The sequence below is a fragment of the Falco peregrinus genome, chromosome 1, assembly GCF_023634155.1.
Source record: "Falco peregrinus isolate bFalPer1 chromosome 1, bFalPer1.pri, whole genome shotgun sequence".
Lineage (NCBI taxonomy): Eukaryota > Metazoa > Chordata > Aves > Falconiformes > Falconidae > Falco > Falco peregrinus.
The window spans coordinates 110,789,913-110,813,006 of record NC_073721.1 but is presented as its reverse complement, the minus strand read 5'-3'; the positions used below and the strand labels follow the sequence as shown (position 1 = coordinate 110,813,006).

General features: G+C 37.5%; 1 protein-coding gene across 3 annotated transcripts in view; it reads right to left on the bottom strand.

Annotated features, from left to right (window-relative positions):
• The window catches only part of LRRC49 (leucine rich repeat containing 49), a 49,506-nt gene extending 28,967 nt beyond the window's left edge, over positions 1–20,539 (bottom strand). The window contains exons 1-9 of one of the 3 annotated variants that reach the window (XM_055790879.1): positions 20,414–20,539; positions 19,568–19,630; positions 18,918–19,005; positions 18,018–18,215; positions 16,386–16,485; positions 15,179–15,382; positions 13,536–13,602; positions 6,968–7,111; positions 3,483–3,544 (exon numbers count right to left, since the gene is read on the bottom strand). In XM_055790879.1, the coding sequence (XP_055646854.1) occupies positions 3,483–3,544; positions 6,968–7,111; positions 13,536–13,602; positions 15,179–15,382; positions 16,386–16,485; positions 18,018–18,215; positions 18,918–19,005; positions 19,568–19,630; positions 20,414–20,467 (980 nt within the window). In that variant the 5' untranslated portion in view covers positions 20,468–20,539. Of the gene's footprint in view, positions 1–3,482; positions 3,545–6,967; positions 7,112–7,636; positions 8,551–8,580; positions 8,663–13,535; positions 13,603–15,178; positions 15,383–16,385; positions 16,486–18,017; positions 18,216–18,917; positions 19,006–19,567; positions 19,631–20,413 lie in introns of those variants that run through there. The other 2 variants (XM_027782123.2, XM_027782124.2) reach the window with 2 other exon arrangements.
• Positions 20,540–23,094: the final 2,555 nt, after the last annotated feature.

Sequence of the window (23,094 nt, the reverse complement as noted above, 5' to 3'; positions counted from 1 at the left end):
AATGTGGCAATTACTAAGCAGCAGAGTATTCTGGAGTGGTGTAAGCTCAACCTCCAGAAGTGATCTGCATTCACATTTACACAGTTCATGAGCAAGGACACAGGAACACTCATCCTGTCACAGCCTACTGGCTTGGGAAGACAGTTGTTTATTCTCTATACGTTTGCATCAATTACTTTTTAATAGCATGTTCCACAAAGGGGAAAAGCTCTGGAGAAGAAAAGCAACATACTCGCTGGAGTCTCACAGGGCACCCAAGAGGAAACTGTATGTTCAGAAAACATTCAAAGAAGAAAACTTGGGTTTTTCCACGTTTCTAACCACTAAACTACTGATGACAATAACTATTATCACAGTCAAACTTTCATCCCCCTTGCACTGGTTTTGCTCAAGTATTTAACAACGTATTTATAATTTTCATTCCACTAGGGAAAAAAAAAAAAAAAGAAAAAGATATTTTCTTGGGTTTATTAAGCCAAGAACATTCCTTCTCTCAGGTTTCCAATTCAGCAACCAAATGAAGAAAAACAGTTAGAAGTCCATTGAGCTCATATCCAATTTTTTTCAATATGGCTAGACAACATGTCTTACTAAATGAAAAAGCCAATATGATGCTGATCTGGACAGCAGTGAAAAATACGTATTTTGTTTCCAAGATTAAAAAATAGTCTTCCCTGGTTTCATATTTTGAAATACGAGCAATAACCCTCTTTCTGAATCTCAGTGGCATATCTTTCCTGAAGAAAAGTTTCTGTAACCTCTTTGCAGTACCACGTTCAGTTTCAGAAAGGGATTTTTCCCCCTTCTTTATAACTTGTTCTATAGATACATGTTACCTTCAGCCATCAGGCATGAATGCCTTCAGTTTTTAACTGCTAAATTTTTGGGGGCTGAAGACAGAAGTAGGACTTCCTTTGTTTCAGATCAGCATCAATTTCTACAGCATTTGGTTTTAGCTTATATTATTATCTTGCCAATACATCCTGTTTGACTAAAAGCTCTGCAGCATTCTGAGGCCTCCTCTGAAGCAAAAGGGGAAAAGAATGTGATTAAACCCATGATAGATTCTCATGCCTTAAATAGTGAAAAATTTTAAGAGGCATTCCCAAATCTTCTGCTAAAATATTAATTCATACATGTCAGTATGTGTCAAATTTAAGACTCAAGGATTTTTGGTGACTTACAAAAATAGGAAGCAGCAACACCTTCCAAGGGAGTACTGCCTCAAAAATGCTACGTTTTTAATGATCGCTAATCAAATATTTTAATGAACCTGTAACATAAATATACCCATGTTTTGGCAATTAATTTGTTATTTTTTCCATCTGCAGGTTTTCTCTATGCACCTACAGATAAATGAATTAGAATACCTGTGTATCAATTTGGTTGTCTAAAATAAAAGCCAGTTGTATGGACACAGCTGTTTCTAGGAAAAGTAAGTGTTAAAAGTTATCTATGGCACTCTGTAAACCCAGGTAAGCAACTCGGAAACAGAAAATTATTTAAAAGGGTTGTAGGCATGTTCAGATGTAGCACAGCTATTCACTGGTATTACAGTTGCATACAAGTTCTTCAGTCAGTTCAAACAGTATCCAGCCAAAGTATCTGAAAACAGATGGTTAAGAGTATACTTTTCTATTTAATCATTTTCCTGTTAGAAGATACATCTACTACATATATCAAAAAATCAGGAATTAATGGGGGGTTTTAGCCTTCAAAACAGCTATAGCCAACCGAAAGTTATTATTTCAAAAACCCAAGCTAAATGTGATCATCAAAAGACATTTTTCAGTGTAATAATGACTGGTAAATAAAGGATTAAACGGATCCACTCACCTATCTACCCACATATGTACAAAAAATTGATAGAAGGGCGATGTCTTTCATTTGACATTAAGATTTTTTTATACCCATTTAAACTACAAATTAAAACCAAATGAATATATTTGCATGACTGTTCTAAACAAGTATTTCTAGCTTACAAGAAAACTTAAGACTAAATCTATCAATACTTCAGCTGAAACCCCAATAAATAAATACAGAAATCATGACAAATTACCAAGAAGCAAGCTACTTATTACATAAAGTTTGAGAAATCTAGTTTGAAAATCTCACAGAAAACCCAAAACATTTTTTCTTCTTTGAACACTGTAAAAATAACATGAATTTGCATAAAACAACATGAGAAAGGAATCGGAAAGCTATACAACATATACCAAGTATATAAAATGATACAGAAATTCCACTGACTGCAGTGATGCTCCCTGACAGCAAGGGAGCCAGCTACTGCAGTCCCCTCATTGTTCCTGCCAAGCTGAAACATTTTTTCCAAAAAACAGAAACAAAAGGCATGCTTCGATTCTGGAAATTATTTAAGACAAGCAAAATGCTAACCCCCTCTCTTCATTATGCCAATTTAGCACATAAAATTAAAAGACTAGTAGATGAATTAATAGAAGAGCATGTTAAAGATTCCTGCAGTTAATCTCAGATTATTTTTTTATATGCTTAATACCCATGAGTATTTAAGGAGATCTACTGCATTTGTACTTTAAGAGCCTAAGGAACACAGACAAGTAGGTTGGAGCTGTCTGCAAAAAACATAATGGAGGTCAACTTAAAATGTTCCAAGTTTCTATTAGAATAAAAGCCCATGCTAAGCATAACATTTTATAGACAGCAGATATAAGAACAGCACTGTATTTCCAGTAATTAGAACATGAAGCATCACAATTATTTGATTCTAAGCAAAGAAGACTGGTGGTGATAAGGAATTAAAAAAAAAAAGGACATACTAAAGCAAAGCTAATGCAGGATTTTTTATATATTATTCTTTAAAATATTGGCACTAGTATAAATGCAGACTCAAAAAATGCATGACTACATAAAGCATAAGGCAAACATTTCTATCTGTTTATAACAAAATGCACTCACTCAATCACTTACAACTATAGAACCCCTGCTTTGAAAGTTGAGCTATTCTCCTGCCGTCTGGTTTGAAAGGGAAATAACCGTAAATATACCTTTCAGACTTCAGTAATATACGGACAAGTAAAATACAAGCATGAAATAATCATAAGTAGAATCTGACTCAGCAGTTTGTGTAACTCCATAAATACAGAGATGTTAAATATAACATGCACCCTACGTAATGTTTCTTTAACATCTATCTAGTTTAACAGTAAACCAACATATTTATAAAACTATTTTAAATTTTTATCATTATTGTAAAGAGTATGTATTTTTAATTAAATAAAATTATCAAGTTCCTTGGTAGAATACTCATAGTACAACTACATCAAAATGTAAAGGATTTCAAGAATTTTTATGTTTAAAGTAGAAAATAGACAATGGCTTGATTATGCTGTTATGTTGGGGGGGAAGTATCTGCACTCCTAGCATTTGAATTTAAGTTTTAATGAAATAAGCTCCAACAGGATACTTGAAATTATTGATAGGAAGCAAACTGCTATTTCCCTTACCTAGATATATTGTTGAAGCTGAGGAAGAGACGCTGGAGACGGGGCAAAGTATCCACATCTTTCTAGAAGGAAAGATAGAGGCATAAATTCAGTAGCTGAACGTAGCTTTTGAACCTCTCTGCTCTCCCTGATGAAATCCTTTCATTTCTATATGCTATAACCTTGCTGCAACATTGATTTGTGTTGAATGTGCAGCTCCATTTCTCCCTAGTGCAGACTGCAAAGGAGTGTTTCAGTGCAGATATCCATGCTGCAGAACAAGCTGCATCACTTGCAAAGCAAATGATGTTAATGAAAAGGGGATAAGGCTGTTGCTGGTTTCTGAACAGGCTTTTGGGAAATAAGCCAAGGTGCTGTCTCAGCACTTAAGATGCAGGATAAAGACACTGTAAAAAATAAAAATAAAGAAGTCGTGCCCATGCTGAAATCAGGCATTTGAAATGCAATACAGCAGTGCAATTAGCACTACCAAACAGCAGTGACTTCTGCCAGAGAATGATCTGAAGGACTCTGTCACCTTTACAATGAAAATTTCTAAGGAAGAATGTGTAATTGTCAATTTAATATATGCCACTAAAGCCCTTTGCAGAAAACTCCTAAATAACAAATAGCTCAATTATTAGTAAGATTAAACATATCAAGTAAGATCAAACTTCATTTATAAAATATTTCCATAATGGCCAGACAGCACAGTCTGCACTAACTCATATACCATTCAGACCGCACACCCAACCCCTCTGTTCTATGTCTGTATCTCCTTATCCTACTAAGGAGCATACTCCAACTTGCAATCAGTGGGCGCAAACCCATTACTTACACCACAGGGCTCACTACCTTGATTTTAGCCACAAAATCAAATCTACAGCCCTTCCTCCCTCCACCGAATTTGTGACATGTCTACATAGCACTGCAGAAACAGAAACAGTTCATTCTACCCAAAGAGGCAAACACAAGGCAGCTCTAAACAAACTATGTAGCTGCTATTAATCAAACACTGAACATGAGCTAACAAATGCTGCTGAAAGCGATAGCTCTGTATACAATAAGCAGGGCTTATTAGTAGCTCAGGTCTGCAGTTGCAAAACTCCTGGTTCAATGCTGTTCAAAATCCTCCCAGATCAGACCACGGAAAGATTGAGTTTATAACAGATTTACATCTGGACACCTCCTCTATCCCTAAGGCTACTTAGCATTGATGCTTCAAGGGGTGGGCAGGCATGGTACAGGTAGATACACACACGAAGACAGGCATGACAGGGTTGTACACAGTAATTCTTAAACAGCAACAATTTTAACTAATCAAAGAAGATTGCATTGGAGAATACAAAGCAATTTCCCCTGAAGACGGACTTCCACAACCAGCATGATATGCTGCTGTCCTGTAAAATATGTTGCAAGTTTCACAGGCCTGAGATGATCATTTAATCGCTCAAAAACTATAATCTGGTTGAGTAATTTGAATTATTTGACATAGTTAACTGCAATGGATATGGAGTTCAGTACAGAACCTCATTTCATTTGACAGCTGACAATATCATCTTTCCTACAAGAACAATACTTACAGCAGGTAGGGGGTGCGAAAAATAAGGAAGGTTCACAAAAAAAATGTACTAAAGGACAAGTTTTATATTGATTCTATTTCATGATTTGGGGATGACAAACTTTTTAGAATTTAAGTTAGATCTTTTCCTTTAAGGAATAATCAAATTTAAAAGCCATTGCAGTATTGTCATAGTAACTAACTAATGCAGTCCAAAAACTAAAACACAGAAACCAAATTCTTCTTAGGAACTTGAGTGAAAGTTTTGCAGTTAAGTGCTACATCATAACTGTATCATGACTGACACCCACCCCACCCCCAGCGTCAACCATAAGAAAACCTAAACCTCATCTTAAAGGAAAAAATATCTAAAACCCCTCCCCGCAACTACTCAAGTACTACAGCAATAATGTAACAAACAATATCTTGGATATTTTTTTCATAAAATTATATACTTATTTCTATGCTTCTGGATTTTCAATAATTTCATTGCAGCAGATTCTGGATTTCAATACAAAAGTATTGCAGCTTTCATTTTATTAAAAAAAATTAAACAAATATTAGTAACAAAAATATATGTACATTGTTGTGCAGAGAGAAATAAACTATCATTAAAATAAGAAAAAGATTTTATTTTAGGAAAGAAACATATATTTACTTTAGGTTTCAGGCAGTATGATATGTCCAAGACTTGACTTCATATGATTTAGGAGTCCTTCTCTATAGGAAGGAAAGTTAGCGTCATACTTGCTAAAATTGCCACCCAATTAAAATCATAACAAAAAACCACACACACAACACACCATTCCACAAGAATTTAACCAGGGTTAAAAAAAAAAAACCACACAACCAAAACCAAAAACACACAGACCCCACACTTAGGCAAAATAATGTGATTCCTTGTACAGAACATCACCTTCTGAAACAGTGTCTCTGGCCACTAAACACGAAAACATTGAGATACAGCACAGAGTCCCAGCCTGTAACTCATTAATTTAAATTTCTTGCTGACTCTCCATTTGTGACAACAGAAAGCAAGGAGAAAGTATGAGCTACACCTGAGAGGGTGAAAAGGCAGCAGCTACAAACAAGGAAAAGAATTCTAGGTAACAAAATTCACATAGGGGTAAGGTACAGTAACAGAATCAGCAATGAGCAGAAATTTCTTATTCTTGAAGTGTAAAACCAATTCATATATGGCAAGTAGCAGAAATTCAAGAAAGGAAAGGCTCAGCAGCGATAGGAGACACCAAGAACTAAAGCAATGACAAAGGCCAGAATAATCTAGCTCTTTAAGTAGACACTGTACAATTTTTGAAAAGCGCTTGTTCAAATAATCTACTTGCCATACCTTACAACTCACAAGTTGTGAGGTGAAAAGCTTTGTTTTTTAAAACATAAAGACTTAAAATACTAGGTTAAAGCTTAAATTGGAAAACTCTGCTTTTAAGATCAATACCTATTTTCTCTGCATTCGCCCTAGAAGTACCCATAAGGACATGAAATTTAAGATGGTCTCACTGCTTAGCTGAGCTACAGATATCAAGAGAGGGGGTTTTTTTTTAGGAAGCAAACTTGTATAGAACAGAAGTACCTAAAGTTGTATGTTAGAACCACAAAGCTTCTTCAGAATATTCCCTGCAACACCCTCCGCCCCAAGAACTATCATAAGTTACCAAGACTTGAATCACTACAAGTCATCATAGCATCAGATATTATTTGGGTTGGAAGGGACCTTTAAAGGTCATCTAGTCAAACTCCACTGATCACATTTAAACAACACCAAAAATAAACTGCTGTACAAGTGTTGTAACAGAACATAAGCAACACAATAGAGAAAAGCACAAGGTTTCACAAATCTGAAATGGTGATATGATTTAATAGTGCATTTTGTTAAAAAAAAACAGAAAAAAAAAGAAAAAAAGACAAGAGTTCTGTTCCTTACTATAGCAGAGACTTTATTATGACGAAGGTTGAGCTCTGTGAGTGAATCCAGTCCATTAAGGTTTTCCACAATGGTTAGCAGGTTTCTGGCAAGGTTTAACACTCTCAGTTCACTCAAATGACTGATGTTTTCCATTTTAGTAATCTGTGGAAGAGGTATAATTATAAACATGGACATGTGTTTTATATAGATATATGTAGCATTTTTTAAGTATACATAAGCAATCAACTTAATAGCATACTGCTTGTGTATATTTCTAAACCATGATAGTCATGTCATAAATTGCTGAAAACAAGCTACAGTCTGCTAGAGATTAAGTACTAGTATTCACTTCACTAGTACCTTTCTAATCATACTGCAGTAAGATCAGTCAACACTTCCTTCCTATCAGAAATTAAATTACTTTGGCTGCACTGCTCCATAGCAGCAACTTCAAAGACACTGTAAAACTAAGACAACACTGATAATATTGTGGTATGCCGAAATCTGAAATTTTGTGCATGGTTGATCCTTAATTTGTCTGCAATGGCACACAAACGCACATCCAAATCTCCTGGCACTACGCTACAAGCATATGCAGCATTGTACCTTCCTATCATCACAGAAATCTGCACCGATTTCCCTTCATGCCTCTGAAAAGCCAGTAGCAGCATTCACAGCTCTACCTACAGGAGGTCCACAGGTAGACTTTACAGCAGGTCATGAGGAGAGGAACGTGCTGTGAGTCAAGGGCAAGGAACAGCCACAGCCCTCTGAAGAAAGCAATTATTCCAGAATTGGAACTTGTAAGGAAGTTTTACGAGCAGGTAATTGCTGGAATCAGAAGACAGACTCAAAAGCTAGAAAAGAAAGCAGCAGCATCCTTAGTTTGGATACACAGCGCATTTGCTTGACAGCCCCCAGCACTTCTTCAGCCACTCACAGCTTCCTGTGATTAGAAAATGGAGGGATCAAACAAAGCAACTAAACTACAGTAAACAGGCAGCTGCTGAGGTTCTTTATACTTAATACCCTATTTGAAAGATTCAGGCGATATTGACAAAAAAATAAATTCAAAATAACAGCAACTGCCCCTTAATTTTATTTTTGATTTCTAGAAATGCAGCTATGTTTTACAAAGGCATTAATTATTGCTCTGTTGACACAATCTGGGTTCATTTCCTACTGTTTGTATTTCTCAAGGGTGATCGACTCAAGGATCTCTATCCAAATATTTATTTCTCATCATAGTGGTCTGGGATCTGTCCTCCAGCACCTATCCAGACATGCAGGCAGGACTTGCATACAGCAACATATCACGGAAAAGATGAATTTCTGCCACTGCACAGGGGGATATCCCATATTCTTACTGAAACCTATACTGTGTGGCAGAAAGAAGGCAGCAGGTTTTCCTGTGGAGAAGCCTTCCGCCTTTCACCAGGTTCCGCAGTGCATCCAAGGATACAGCGCACAAAGCTACTAAGAAGTATAATGAATTCCTTCAATTAGAAAGATCATCTGCTGAACTGCCGTAAGCTCCCTTCAAAACCCTGCACTCAGGCACGCTATTCCTCCTCAAAGCTGCCAACAGCACTTAGATGCAGACGAGCAAGATAGCGACTGGTGTCACACACCTTCCCAGTGATAATGAACTTTCTGATGCTTTAGACCAGTACAAGTCTGGCCATGCCAGTTTCCAGAAAGTGTCTAGCAGCTCCTGGAATGGGAGAAGAGGTAAGGTAGCTGTTATTTAATGGTTTGAGAACACATAATGTTGTTGGTAACTTTCATATATATACACATGTACATACACACACATATATATGTATATACATGTAAGTCTATGACATATGACTTAAATACGCTGCCAAAAAAAATTACTTCAGCAATTTTTCCATTAAAAAGCACACAAAAGTCAACAGCAAAACCAAAACTAAATCACATCTTCAAGCAACTTTTGATTCAACTGCTAATTCAACTATTATGCACCATCTGTTTGTGTATTATATGCAGAAAATAAAAACTATCAGGATACAAAAACATTACAGCAAACGTATCAGAAAATACCACCATTTAGAACAATATATTTAGACACAAAGGCTTGTAAAAGCAAAGCCAAGAGCAGATGGTTAGCATGAAGAGCACAGACCTCTGCAGATGTCTGCCTAGCTAGAATTACAGCATGCCACAGTGTAGAATATTAATTCTGGCATTTTACTATCAGGAAGATGACGATATCATCAGCAATGTATAGAAATACTCTTTATCACTTTGCTAAGTGTTAAGAATAACTACCTGCTTTTAGTACCTACTATTAGGTGTGGATCACATACAAGCCATTATCACCTCTTTTTAGAGGATTCAAATAATATTTATTTTACAAAAAAACCCCTATGACTTCTCTAGTAATTCTAAATAAAGAATTATTATTAACCATTTTTAGTTGCTTTTTCAAATCCACAAGTCAAAGGCTTTACTTGTAAACACTGAAGAAAAACACTATTCTATTCTTTTGTTCACTTGTATGTTTGAATACTTAACTATGAAATACTCATTTCAGGAAAGATTGTTATGCATCACAATCACTCATCAATAATTAAACTGCACAAGAGTTGCACATTTGAATACACAATTCTGAGATTACTGAAAAGAAGTTCAAGTTGCTTTTTTTTTTTTTTCTTTTACTTATATCCTTGAACTTTTGGCAAGGAAAATGATTCACAGAGTTAAGCAGAACACAAAAAAAAACCCCTCTAATGACTTTTTAAGATTTATTTCTAAATAAAATTTCATTCTAAATAATGTTGGAATGAAAACCAAGTTAAACTTGACCCAACTTTAATGAGCTAGTTCACTGGAAGACAGACACAGTAAAGTCCATTTTTACCGTATCTAAAATAAAAGGGTTTTCAAAGATTTCTACGGAACATACATCTTTTATACTATTTACCTTGAGAACAAAGATCAAGCCAACAATCAGCGTTCTCTCTATTCAGAGTGCTTGGAAGCATAGTATTTATAAATTAAATAAATCCAATTAATTAATAAAAGTAATTAATAAAAAATTTAAATAAATAAATTAATTATAACTAAAATAAATTTATAAAATAAATTATAAATTAAAGAAAATAAATAAATTCAAAATTAAGTCTAAGTTGTCCTTTAAATATACCACACACACAACCATGTGCGGGGTCTTTGAATGCTATAGTATACGTCCATATTAGCATGTTAATAGCCATAGAAACAGAGTCTCTACTTAAAAATTTAATTAAATATTATTAAAGTGCTGTATTTTCTTACAAGTTTTTTACTGGGCAGTATTAAAATCAAGAGCCTTACTAAATTATGTAGGAAAATAGGCAAAGAGTAGTAACATGACAATGGAATTCACATTTTGTCCTTTTTGTAAAGCACAGGCAAACGCAGTGCTTCATTAGGTGTTACACTGATTTTTTTTTTAACCTTCTTTTGGATATTTATCATACGAAGAGATTTCCTTTAAGTAGTAATGCATTTAAAAGCTTGATTTGTAAAAAAACCCAAAAAAACAAAAACACAAAACCAAGGTTTATCATTAAGCATTGTGCAATACTATACCTCAATGTTACAAAGCACATCCAGTTCCCAGCACATTTCTCACTTAAGCAGAAGTCTCAAAGTTCAGACCAAATCGTATTATCAGAAAAATCTGGCACCCAAATAAACGAAAATACCTTCCCAAAAGTGAACAAAAAATGAAATTTTCCTCTGTTCTCCTCACCTCTGACCTCTTGTAAACATTCCAGTCTTGTAAGTACCACAATCTGTATTCCATCTATAAGACTGCTTTACACCCCAAGAGAGAGGGAGGGAGGGACTAAGGCTACAACAGGAATCTAGCTTTCTTCTTAACTGCTGCTACTCTATGAACATTAACAGAAGTAAGTAATTTCTAGCTAGGCTCTAGCACTACTTTTGAAAAATAAGATTAATGATGTTCATATTGTGGACATAGTGTATTTGAGGATTTATATTCTGCATCTGTTGAGAGTGACTGCTGAGATTTCTTGCCTTCAATAGAACTACTGTGTATAATAAAACAGGTAATGTTTTTCATTAGTTTAATGCATTTCAAATACCTTTAACATACTTGTACACAAGATTTAATTGTTCAGTGATCATCTGGGATCACAGATAACAGAAGAGATACCGTGCATTATTAACAATAGCTTTGAACACACACACACACACACACAAAATACTACTGAAAGCACCTTAAAATATTCCTGTCGTGAATTTAAAGTACTGAAGTAAGAATGAAAACCATTCAGTCAGATATTATGTAATGGATATTACACATAATATACTGAAGTATTTTTTAATGTCCATTAAATATGTCCTATAAAATATACAAACCATAAAGCGGAAAAAATGGTATTTAAAAGAACAATACTTTCTTCTTGCCAGATATGTGAGCACCTTCAATGTCATGGTAACTTCAAAATCTGGTAATGTGACTGGCCAAAAGGCATCAAAAGGCTTTACTGGTACATTCAATTTTATGGCTTTTATTTAATGACATCAGAGAAGCCAAACCATGAAAACAAAACTACGGGGAAAACTCTGTTCTGTATTGTAACTCAGAAGTACAACTGTAGCAATTTATATTGCACAGTATATTGTCATAACAATGTTAACTGTTGTCAGGCAATATCATTTAAATGGTAGCATTTTACTTACATGACTCTTCTCACCTACTGGAGTCTAACAAACATGTTAAACCACCTTCTTGAATTGCCTGCCAGACTACAGAAGAAAGCTGGTGATACCAGAATCACTGAATGCAAGTTAACTTGTATCCCAGGAAAACTGGATGCAAGCAGCAAATATTCAGCTAACCCTCTACCGTGACGAAGACTGCTCACCAGATATTCTCCCCTTAATAGAACTGTCTGCACCACAAGTGATGCGCCCTTGTCCTCTATTAACTATGGCACAGCAACTTCAAAAGGTAAAACCCAGTCAAGAACTGCTATCTACATTCACACAAAGAATAAAACCAAAAAGCTATAGAATAGATTACTGTTCTAATACACGTATAAATATGAACCACTCTATAAAACAGACAAATTCACAAATTTGAAGAAAATTCAGCTGTTGTCCTAACTCCAAATACAGAGTGCCATTCAGCAAGTACTGTAGCACTATGTTTATACAGCCCATTACAGCTCAGTAAGCTGCCGCATTCATCCAGTAAAGAGGTTTTTCATGGCTTTACAGAGGACATTTTTGCAATAAGGAACTGTCACTTTACTAGTATCTTCAAAACAATTCTTCTCTACTATTTTTTTTTTCTTTTATTTCCCCTACCACTAAAAAGAGAAAATAGGAAAAGAAAAGATAGTGAGTTTATTCTAAATTACCCCTAGCCACAGAATCAGAGCACCAGTAGAAGTCAGAAGGGACGTCTGGAGATAGTCCCTTCCACTCGCCCTGCTCAGAGCAGGGTCACCTACAGCAGGCTGCCCAGAAGCGTGTCCAGGCAGGCTCAGACCACCTCCAAGGATGGAGCTCCCACTACCTGTCTGGGCATCCTCCTCCAATGTTCAAGCCACCCTGACAGTAACATTTTTCTTCAGTACAATGTGCACAATATTGGACTAATGTTATTCAAAGAAGCCACGAACTTACTGCATCACATATAACAAAAACTCATTATAGTGCTAGCTTGTCTTTTTCCTTTTTTTTTTTTTTAAAGAAAAAACCACACTCCTATTTCCCACTGTCAAGCAATTGTACAATAAAGAACACACACAGAGAAATTAGTAAGGCTTCAAAACTGTCAGAACAGAAATCCAGAAAATTCACACATTGGTCTTATATAGTCACAATAACCATATGTTGTTTTAAACAGCTCAATTATGGAACATTTTGTGTCCCATGTGTTTTAAATTTATTTTACAAAAAATACTATATCCAGCTTGGCCTTAATATTCCATGCTGCTTCTGACATGCCAATTAACACAAGAATTTTCCTCTTATATGTACTACAACTAAAGTTTTATGCACCACTTGAAACAGAAATGACTGCTTAATCTCAAACTTGGGAAACCAAATAGACATTAAGTAACACAAGGCCATCCAGAAGCATGAATCAATCAAGAGCTTAGACCCATTCGGCTTTTTCCTGTACAAATTTAAGACTTCTACAAATACACAAGGGATCTGGTTTCATAAGATCACCAACAGCAGAAACAATACAACCATCAATAGGATCTTAAACCTTTCTATGACTTTTAAGACTGTGTTATGTTAACTAAGTCACAACTGCTTATGCGAGATAAGTAAAATAGCACTGGCTCCTACAGAACAGTCAATTGACTCAGCATTTTAACCACTAACTTTCCAGAATTACAATGCTGAAAGTAGCAGAGACAAGATTCAAAATAGCTTCATACCACCTTTATTCATTTACTGATTTCTGTGACTGCAAGAGCTGCAAATTTTGCTACCAGATCCTTTTCAAAAAGCAAGAGTTTGGTAAAAGACATGGGAAATGCATGATGTCTATATAAGAAACGTAAATAATCAAGTTATTGTACTATACCTGATTTCCATGAAGATCTAAAACATCAAGATTTTTCAGGTTCTCCAGATTTGATATCTTCTTTATTCTGCAAGATTTCAATTACAACAAATTATTTTTCATATTAGACAAAGAGTATCTTTTGTCTTCCAGCTAATACAAAACTTAGCCATTTGTTCCTGCCTACCAAGAGTAACAGAATAACAAAGTTCTGAAGCATGTAACAAAAAAATGAATATGAATGACTATGCCTTAGACTATCACCTTCCTTTCCAACTGTCACTATGGCTCTTCTAGGAAGATGGAAAGGGAAGAAATACTTGCACCAATAGAAAACAAAGTCAACCACCAACCTATCCAGGTACCAAAGTAATAACATAAACATTCTTACTGCAAACAGCTAACTCCAAACCAGTTTAAAGAAAGACTGTAGCAACACAGGCTTTTGAGAGTTTGTTGGAAGAACACAATAAATAAAAGAACAACTGAAAGCCACCAGCCCTTTCTAGACAATACGTATCTCTGGATTTGGCAGTATTTCTTCTCCCTCTGTACAACTTCACCACCTCAAAACTTTTCCATCCTGTCCTTTAATGTCCTATTTGTCCATAACCTGTCAATAACCTTGGTTATTATATACTCAACAGCATCATCTACTGGCAGATGATATTAAACATCGTGTATATTACGCATTTATTTCAAGAATAATCAAAGATCACATACAGATCAACCTGAAAAAAAAGTTACTAGCAACTGTGTCTGACTTTTAATCATTTATGATTACCCATATGAATACCCAACTACCTACAAATCATATTTCTATGTAAACAAACTACATAGCACTCAAGGTAGTTTGACTTGGAAAGCAATTCCTTAAAGCACCTTAAAATTATCATACCCATGCCCCAATATTTTGCTATAAATAAAAATTAATTTCTACAGGTGAGATTGTTAATATAAAAGCTACTAGTTCTAGTAACATACTGCACTATTGATTACAGGCTGAAATAGGAGATACAGTCTTTGTAATCTGAACATAACTGAAGTTTGTTTACCAGTTCTTCCTTTACTGAATAAAAGGAAAATAAGGAAACTGAACAAAATCAAAGCACAACCTTAGATGTGCGAGCAATTCCAAAGATACTGCTATTAAATTATTAAAAGCTACACGATTTGAACTGTATTTTACATAGTAATACAACTAGCAGGCTGTACCTCCCAGCAGAATAAAATCCATAAATAAGCAACAACATCCATGATTCACCTGTCTGATATTTTCCCAGCTAAATGTATCGGGCAGAAATAACTTCTATAGGTTATAAAGAACCAGCAAATACTTTACACGACGCGAAAAGAAATTCCAATTGCCACACAAATCTAAGAATACATATTTAATAATCAATGAGAACACAAGATTAGACAGAAACATGTAAAATACTTCAGAACTTGCTAAAATTTACGTAAGAAAGGAAGATTAAAATCAGTACAAGCAAAAACTGTGTGCTTCTTCAGCAGGACCCCTAAGACTTAGCTAGTGTCAGAGACCAGCTCACTGGTCTCACAGCCTACATCACAAACTGAAAACTGTCACAGAAAAAAAGATAGATCACAGTTGTTACACTATAAAGAAACAGGGTGCTTTAATTTAGTTTTATTATTTTTACCTGTTTTTTCCCAACAAAAGGACTCTCAGGGATCTCAGAGTTGAAACACCACTTATTTCCTCTATTTGATTATCATACAAATCTAAGAAAATGAGATGCTGCAGATTAGAAATATTTTGGATCCGGGTTATAAAGTTATGTTGGAAATTCAAAAGGCGAAGATGATCTTCCCCATCGATAACTGGGCACACTGTCAATTTTTGCCTGGAAAGAAAAAAAAACAGAATAAAAAAAAACCCATAGAAGTAACAAATCGGTAACCCACCTTCTACTCACCTACTCTGACTGAACCAAGGAAAGTATCTTGATGTTATGGCAATATTAAGGTTATTAGGTCTGCTAATTAAACCCTGTAAATAAGGCAGTAACTCCTTGTTACCAAAAAAAAAAAAAAAGCATAAAAATATAGTAGAAGTGCTTACAAAATTCTCTGAAAGCCTGTCCTCTTAATCAGAGATTTGTTGTTATATGGGAACTACACAGAAGTTTCAGGTTGTGACCAAATTAAAATTTCAACAGACACAGCCTGCCAATTTTTTAAGTTTTTCTACCAGATACCACATAAGCAGCCTGTTTAGATAAGAATTCAAAAGTATCCTATGTGATTATTTTTTTTTGTTTCTAGAACTTCACACTTGAAAAACAAATACATGAAACAGTGTTAATGTGAAAAGTAAAAGATACAGAAGTTATGCTGAACACAGTTATTCTTATTTTAGAATTATTCCATAAAGAGTCCCACTGACCTGCCAAAATATTCTGGACTACATGAAGCATACTCTCACCAAAAACAGATAAATAAATATTTCCCATTAAATGGCTTTCAGATAAAATTTTTGTGTGTGTCCTAGTTAAGGGAAAAAAAACAAAACAACCACTCTTAATGCATGAGATTAGAGCTAATGGAGACACAGCCTCTTTCTGTAGATTATGTGAATAACCACATTTGACTCTTAAGCTAGCTCCTTAGTTTACAATGAAAAGCCCTAACTGCCTGAAATGATTGCTGTACAGATAGATTCATGACAAGGACTCATACAGAACTTCTCTATTGGACACAGTTTTCTCAAAAACACACATACACAAAAAATCAAAATCAAACCCACCACTTACACCGTTGACCACAGGCATTACTGGGATACACTTCACTTCAGACCATCAGATACAAGAGCCACGAGCTATGGTGTGTGCTCCATAACCTTCTCACCTTTCCAGGGTAAGTCTGTCAGAGTTCAGTATTTTTTCTTCAGCAGTACGTTGCAATACAGGAAATGTTATTGATGAACTGCTTCCAAAATGTGTGTTATCTATCAGAAAATCATACAGAGAATATATGAACTAGTTCTTTGTAAAATCATTTCATCAGCCACAGATAATAAAAGCAGAAAATTCTTTCTTCCTAAGAGTTACGCAGTATGTGAAAGTGCTTTTTGCCTATTCAGTAATCCATTTTCTTTCCTGCCTTTTTTTTTTTTGTTTACAGCTACATGCCGCTACATTCTCTTTCCAAAGTACGTCCATTTATTTCGCTTCTGAAAGATTTTTATCAACAATTTGCAGTAAGAAGATATTTTGTAGATGCTTTTGTTTTGATTAGAATTACGCAATGATGTTTTAAGGTAAGGCTGTATAATTGTTTCACAATTTAAGTGTCTGAACTTAAAGAAGGTATTATCTAACTCTAAGATGAATTTAAAGACACCGATCAAGTAGATGTTGATAGAACTAGAAACCAAAACACCAAAACAGTGAAAAAGTCCCACTGAGCCATAAACAAAATGCAAAGCCTTTTTAAGGTAATTGCATGCAATACCTAGTAATCATTGGTATTACGTTTAACTTCATTATCAAGGAAGAAACAGGCAGCCCTTTAAAACATATTTACAAAGCTATCCATCTTTACCCATTTTGTTAATATAAGGGTGAAGAGGGACGATGACTAAAAATACCCACAAAATAAATTAACAAATACATTCTGCAAGCTTTAGCTTATTTGGAAAATGATCCACTGGAAAAAAACGGTCAAAAATAGATCATCGTGCATGAATACTACCACAAAAATACAGACTGAACTTCTATGTGTTTGCCCCCTTCCCCACCCCACCTCTTCCTCCAAATAAATCAAGTATGTTAAAAGAAAAAGGATTAATTCTTCAATAAACAAAGATAATTGATTTACTACTATAGAGAGTAAGCTCATTGTCTAAAATATGCCATTAGAAGAGACACCTACTTAAGTAAAACAATTTGTTGTTCAATTTAGAATCTTGTCAAGTGCTACTCTGGTAACATTTTATCACTAGCTACTCTAACAAACTAGCGCAATCAACCTTCTCTGTGTATCCTTCAAAGTTTAAAAAAAAAAAAACTGTGAAGGAAAAAAAACCCAACCACTGAGACCAAAAATAATCAATTAACATTGTTGCAAAAGTCTTAAATTACTTGTGTCTCGGGTTTTTAAGCCAAGAAACGTAAGACCAGACACTTAAAAACTGGTCTGAAACATGACATGATGGCAGTACAGTGACCTTTTTTTTCCCCTAATGTCATCCTCCAGAGACACTTGCAAAAGATCTCTATTACTGCCCTTTGTGTTAAAGAAACGTTTACAAAAAGCCTGTATTTAAATGCCTGTATTATATTTTGGAAAATATTTCTAATGGTTTCCCGACAATGATGTATTTACGTCTCTTAACACACAAAGGGAACAGTAGAAAACACTTGCTATTCAGTCACACATTCTGAGAACCAGAAACAACACATTACAGGTCATAACTTCTCAGTAAGAAACTCATTTAAAACAAAACAAAAAACTAGTAAGAGAAGTTTTCACTGTTACCTGAAGCAAGTGAACTAATACTGTGGCTGCTTTGTCGGGATCTGGATTTTGTAGGTGTGTGAACAGAAGTGTCGCCAAATCCTGATAAAGAACTTGTATTCTGCTTCAGCTCCAAACCAGAAAGTTCTGTCAGACTGGATGGTACTGGAAGATATATCTGTTTATTACGCACCAATGGACTTAATACTCTTTGGTCTCCTGTGCAGGGAACAAAATCAAACTGCAGACTTACATTTATGCCACGGTAAGTTGCATAATATCCCTAAAAATCAACCCATTCTGAACAGCTGTTGGTCTTTATTTTTTTACCAGAATGAATAAAGAAATGCCATAATAATTAAACTGCTCTGCTATCCTAACCAATCACTGTTTTTATATGACATGCAAGCAGCAGCAGTGTGGCAAACATTGTTTTTCAAGGCTTCTTCAGGATTCACCACAGTAAGCAGCGATATCACCAATATCTTGCTTTTCAAAATATTGTTCTGGCAAAAGCACATAGTAGGAAAACTATCTCTTCAGATCAAGGTTCCAAATTAGAAACTAATTTTGTCTAAATAAGTTAAAGCACTGAACATCCAATAAAAAGTTACAGTAGAGAATCGCGCGACTTCTGACAGAATGTATAGTAGGGCACTTGATAGATTGTGACTTTCTAGGTAGAGGAACGGACGGTCTACCATGGTCAGAATGAGGGGTAAAATGTGATGAAATAAAGCCATCCGCACCAGGCAGTAGCAGGACAGCAGGTTCAGGATGGGATGCAGCAGTAATTGTATTGAATTACTGTAGCCAATTAGGAAAAGCTGTCACTCTTACATATTCTAACCATAACACAGTCTCTCTTTACTGTTCAGTTAATAAAAAGATACAAACAAACCAAACCCTATAGAGTATCACCTTGCCTTCCCGAATAGTTTTTTTCCAGATCATGCTGCAGAAGTCTATTGTGGAAAGATGACTGATCTTTATTTATCCTGAATTCAAACTGTAACACAATATTTAAGACAAGTGTTAAAAGTTTTCAAATGCAAATAACATCTTTATACAAACACACACCACCTTAGTAACAGCTACAGTTCTTGGGGAATCTCCACAAATGTTTTTAAAAATGAAAATAATTGCTTCAATAAAAAGAATATTCATTCTCTTAAGATACTATGACTGAAAAGTTCCACTGTTGGAAACCAAAATGAAAACATGGAAGTTACCAGTTAATCTGCAGTTAACTTAAGGAAAAAAACCCACCCTATAAGGAATACTGCAATTACAGGAGGAAGAGAGGTACAGATGGAAACATAAGAAATCACATACATACACACACACACACATAAAGCTTACGGTAGGTTATATTACATACCCATGTTTTTACTGTATGTATCTTTAGTAGGATGAAATAAATTACCAAAAGACTATCAGATATATCAAATATTCTATTAGAAGTCGATGCATTACTACTGAAAAGGCAATCCCTTCCTAAAAGCATACAAATATGGCTATACCATACATCTATATTAATTCATATAGCTATTAAAGAAACTAATAATTACTGGTTTGCTTTTATCTGTTATTGATGAGGTCTGGATGACCAGGTGAAGACCACAGTTATTAACCTGCAAGTTGGAAGAAAAAGAAAGGGAGTATTACTTTTTTCAAAAACACTTATCAATACAAAATTTGAATGCCACTTTTTTTTTTTTAAACGGTAAAGGTATTTTCTGCCAAGGAATAAACTTTTTTTCAAAGCTCTTATGAAGAACATTTCACAACACTAACACCAAATCATTTTTAGCTTAAAAGAGTCAGGGTTTAGCTTTAAATAATCACTGAATGCATGGCTTTCATGGGGGTGTTACCCTCATTATGAAGAAAACAAGTGTTCACACTTAAATACAGTAATTTTTTTTTAAGGCAAAACGGGCTGGTCTTTATATTTGGTTTATATGACAAAACATAGCCTCTACCTGCTAAATCATCAAAACATTTAACAGAAATATTTAATCAAGTAGCTCATCAAACAGAAATATTAATCAAATAACCACGACCCAGCCCACAGCGGGCGGCATGCGAACACCAGGGAACCTCCTCAGGCCAGCGGGGGCGCAGGGACCGCGCTCCCCTCACCCGCCTCTGCCTCGCCGCCCGCGCAGAGCCCGCGCAGAGCCCGCGCAGAGCTGTCCCGCTGCGCATCCCAGCCCAGCGCGGCCGGCGCCTCACAGCCCCGCGGGGCCGCGCCCTCTGAGGCGCCACCACCCCGCCCCGGGCCCGCCCTTCCGAGGAGGGCCGCGGCTCGCGCAGCGGATGAACACCCCCGGTCCTGTCCCCTCACACACACACCGGGGGCTGAGGAGGGAAGGGCTGCCGGCCGCTATCCCCCCGCCCCCTGCAGCACCTACCGGGCCAGACGCGGCCCGAGGGCCCCTGGTGGGCCGGCACTTGCTGGGCACCATGTCAACCTGCTGCTACCCCCGCGGCGCCTCACACCTCCGCGCCAGCCACCGCCTCTCCTGTCGGAAATCGCTCCGCCGTCACCGGGGCAACGGCGGCTTCCGGCCCGCTCCCGGCAGGCCTCGCCCGCGCCCCGCCCGCCGGCTGAAGCGGTGCCGAGTGGCGGGAGCCGTTAGGGGGTGGAGTGCGGCGCGGCCGGGCGGCTGGCTGTCCCCTGGGGCCGGCTGTCCCCCGCAGCCCGCTCCGGGGGCGCTGCTCGGTACTTGCTGTCCGGTGGGGCGGCCGCAGGCAGGGGGCCGGGTCGCGGGGGTCGGGAGGCGCGGGAGCGGGCCTCGCAAGTGAGCGCCTTCCGCCTCGCCAGTAGCCAATTACACTAATAAATCGTATTTTCCTGAATTCTAAGTGCAAGTGACCATGTACGAAAACGCATGAAAGGCAAGAAGCTGGACGCACCTTCCAGGTTGCTGCTCTGCCTCAAGAAGTTGCCTTGCAGGCACATACTGTCACAAAACGTGAAAATCTGACTTGGAGAGCCTGGGTAGGGGTGTGGTGTGCCCGGAGTGCCGCCTGCTCCCGGGACAGTACCCCGGCCCTGGGCCAGCCCTTGCTGTGACCCCGGGCAGCTCTCGGAGCCCAGAAGCCCCGCAGATGAGTAGCAGATGATTTTACACACATCAAGGAGGAACTCAGTGGCTAAAAGAGCAGGTGTGGCTGGCTGTGTGTGGAAGGGCTTGTGAATTCCCTCACGGTGTCTTCCTCATTTGTGTTCTGGGTTTAGCTTTGTGTACAAGTACCTTAAGGGGGGCGTCAGGGGGACGGGGCCAGGCTCTTGGCTGTGGTGCCCAGCGACAGGGCAGGGGGCAGCGGGCACAAACTGGGACACAGGCAGCTCCAGCTGGGTGTGAGGAAGAACTTCCTTCCCTGGAGGGTGGCAGAGCCCCGGCACAGGCTGCCAGAGGGGCTGTGGAGTCTCCTTCCCTGGAGACATCCCAAACCCACCCGGACGTGACTGTGCAGCCTGCTGGAGGGGACCCTGCTGTGGCAGGGGTTGGGCTGGGTGGTCTCTGAGGTCCCTTCCAGCCCTGACCATCCTGTGATTATCCTTTTAGTTACCATTTGCTGAAAGGTTGACAGGAAAGTGATGTAATTATGGCTTGCTTTGTGAGAAATATAAAATATGGGCGTGTTTTTTATGATATGTAGACAATACTGTGCCAACAGTGAATGTGCCATAAGAAATCTGTGAAAGTTTTTTTTTTTATAATCATGGGATTATAATCCTAAGTGGCTATCAGAAGCTCAGCTGAGATATGGGTTCCCCTTTAAGGGACTTGTCTACATTATTAATTTAGTTTTAAGTTCTTCCATGGTTACAAATACTGCTTAATCTCTGCTGCTAGTTAAGCATTACAGAACATTGCTATATTAAAAGAAAAAGAAAGATTAGCCTGGTAGTTTCAATGGAGATCTAATCAACACGGTGTCTGAAATTACATCAGTCTTCATCTGCACTAGTTCTCTCAACACTGTTAACATACTTGTAGCAGACTAGATGATAAAGAGAGTAGGGCTGTTCAAGGAAATGAGCAAAACATTGACAAGGCCAAAGGCCAGTTCTGTGCAGTGACCACTGGTCACGGATCTAGCGCCCTTCGCTATAAAATCCCTTGACAGAAGGAGTTGTAAGGTGAAACTGCAATGTCTCTCTCACACATCATTTAGGTTGGCTGTAGCACATTCTTTGCTCACACTGGTCTGGACCTCATTCCTACCCAGGGAGAAGAACAACTACCATGAACTTCAATACAAAATCAGATCCACAGTTCCTGTACTTACGCTGTCCTAGAATGTGTATTTACTGTTTGTATTTCTGCTCCCCCCGATGTGGGACTCAAAGTGATGCCCTACCCAAGACTTATTACAAAATGCTGTTCCATTAGCAGAGAACTAGAGATTTGGTTAGTGATGCATGTAAGCATATTTCATAAACAAAATATTTCATTGCTTAAGGCACATTGAGAAATAAGCCAAACCCACCGGGGCAGAGCGGCAGTCCCGTTAATGTGTTCTTGCCAGCAAATCTGACTCATGAGGACTGTTTGTCACGGTGATGAGAAGAACTGGCTCCTGCATGCAGTCTCCGTTTTCACCCATCCAAAGTTTTACAAAGAAAACATTGGAGCAATATAGTGGAGTAGAATTCAGATGAACTGTAACGACAAAAATAAGGATGTCGTGGCTGAAACGGTGACTTAAAGATCCAACCTACATTTAGCAGTTTGGGTTCGGATATGATCAAAAGATCGTGCCTGACTGCAGGATGAGTATTTACATGGTAAATTGAAACGGTTTAACTTCTGATCAAGAGAACACAGACATTGGTTTTGCTTTAGCAGCTGAAACAGGCCACTGCAATACAGTCTGAATTTCAAATCAATGCCTGAGCGTTTCAGAACTGGGGCCTCTTTCAGGAAGTTCTTAGGGGGCAATGATTTTGTTCCACTGAAACACCATGCAGAATTACAGAGGAGCACTCTATAGAAAGAACATACAGCCGATCGTGTCCTTGTTCACTCGGTTTTCCTATTTCCAGCTCTCACCCTTGACGCTTAAACACACGTAACCCTTG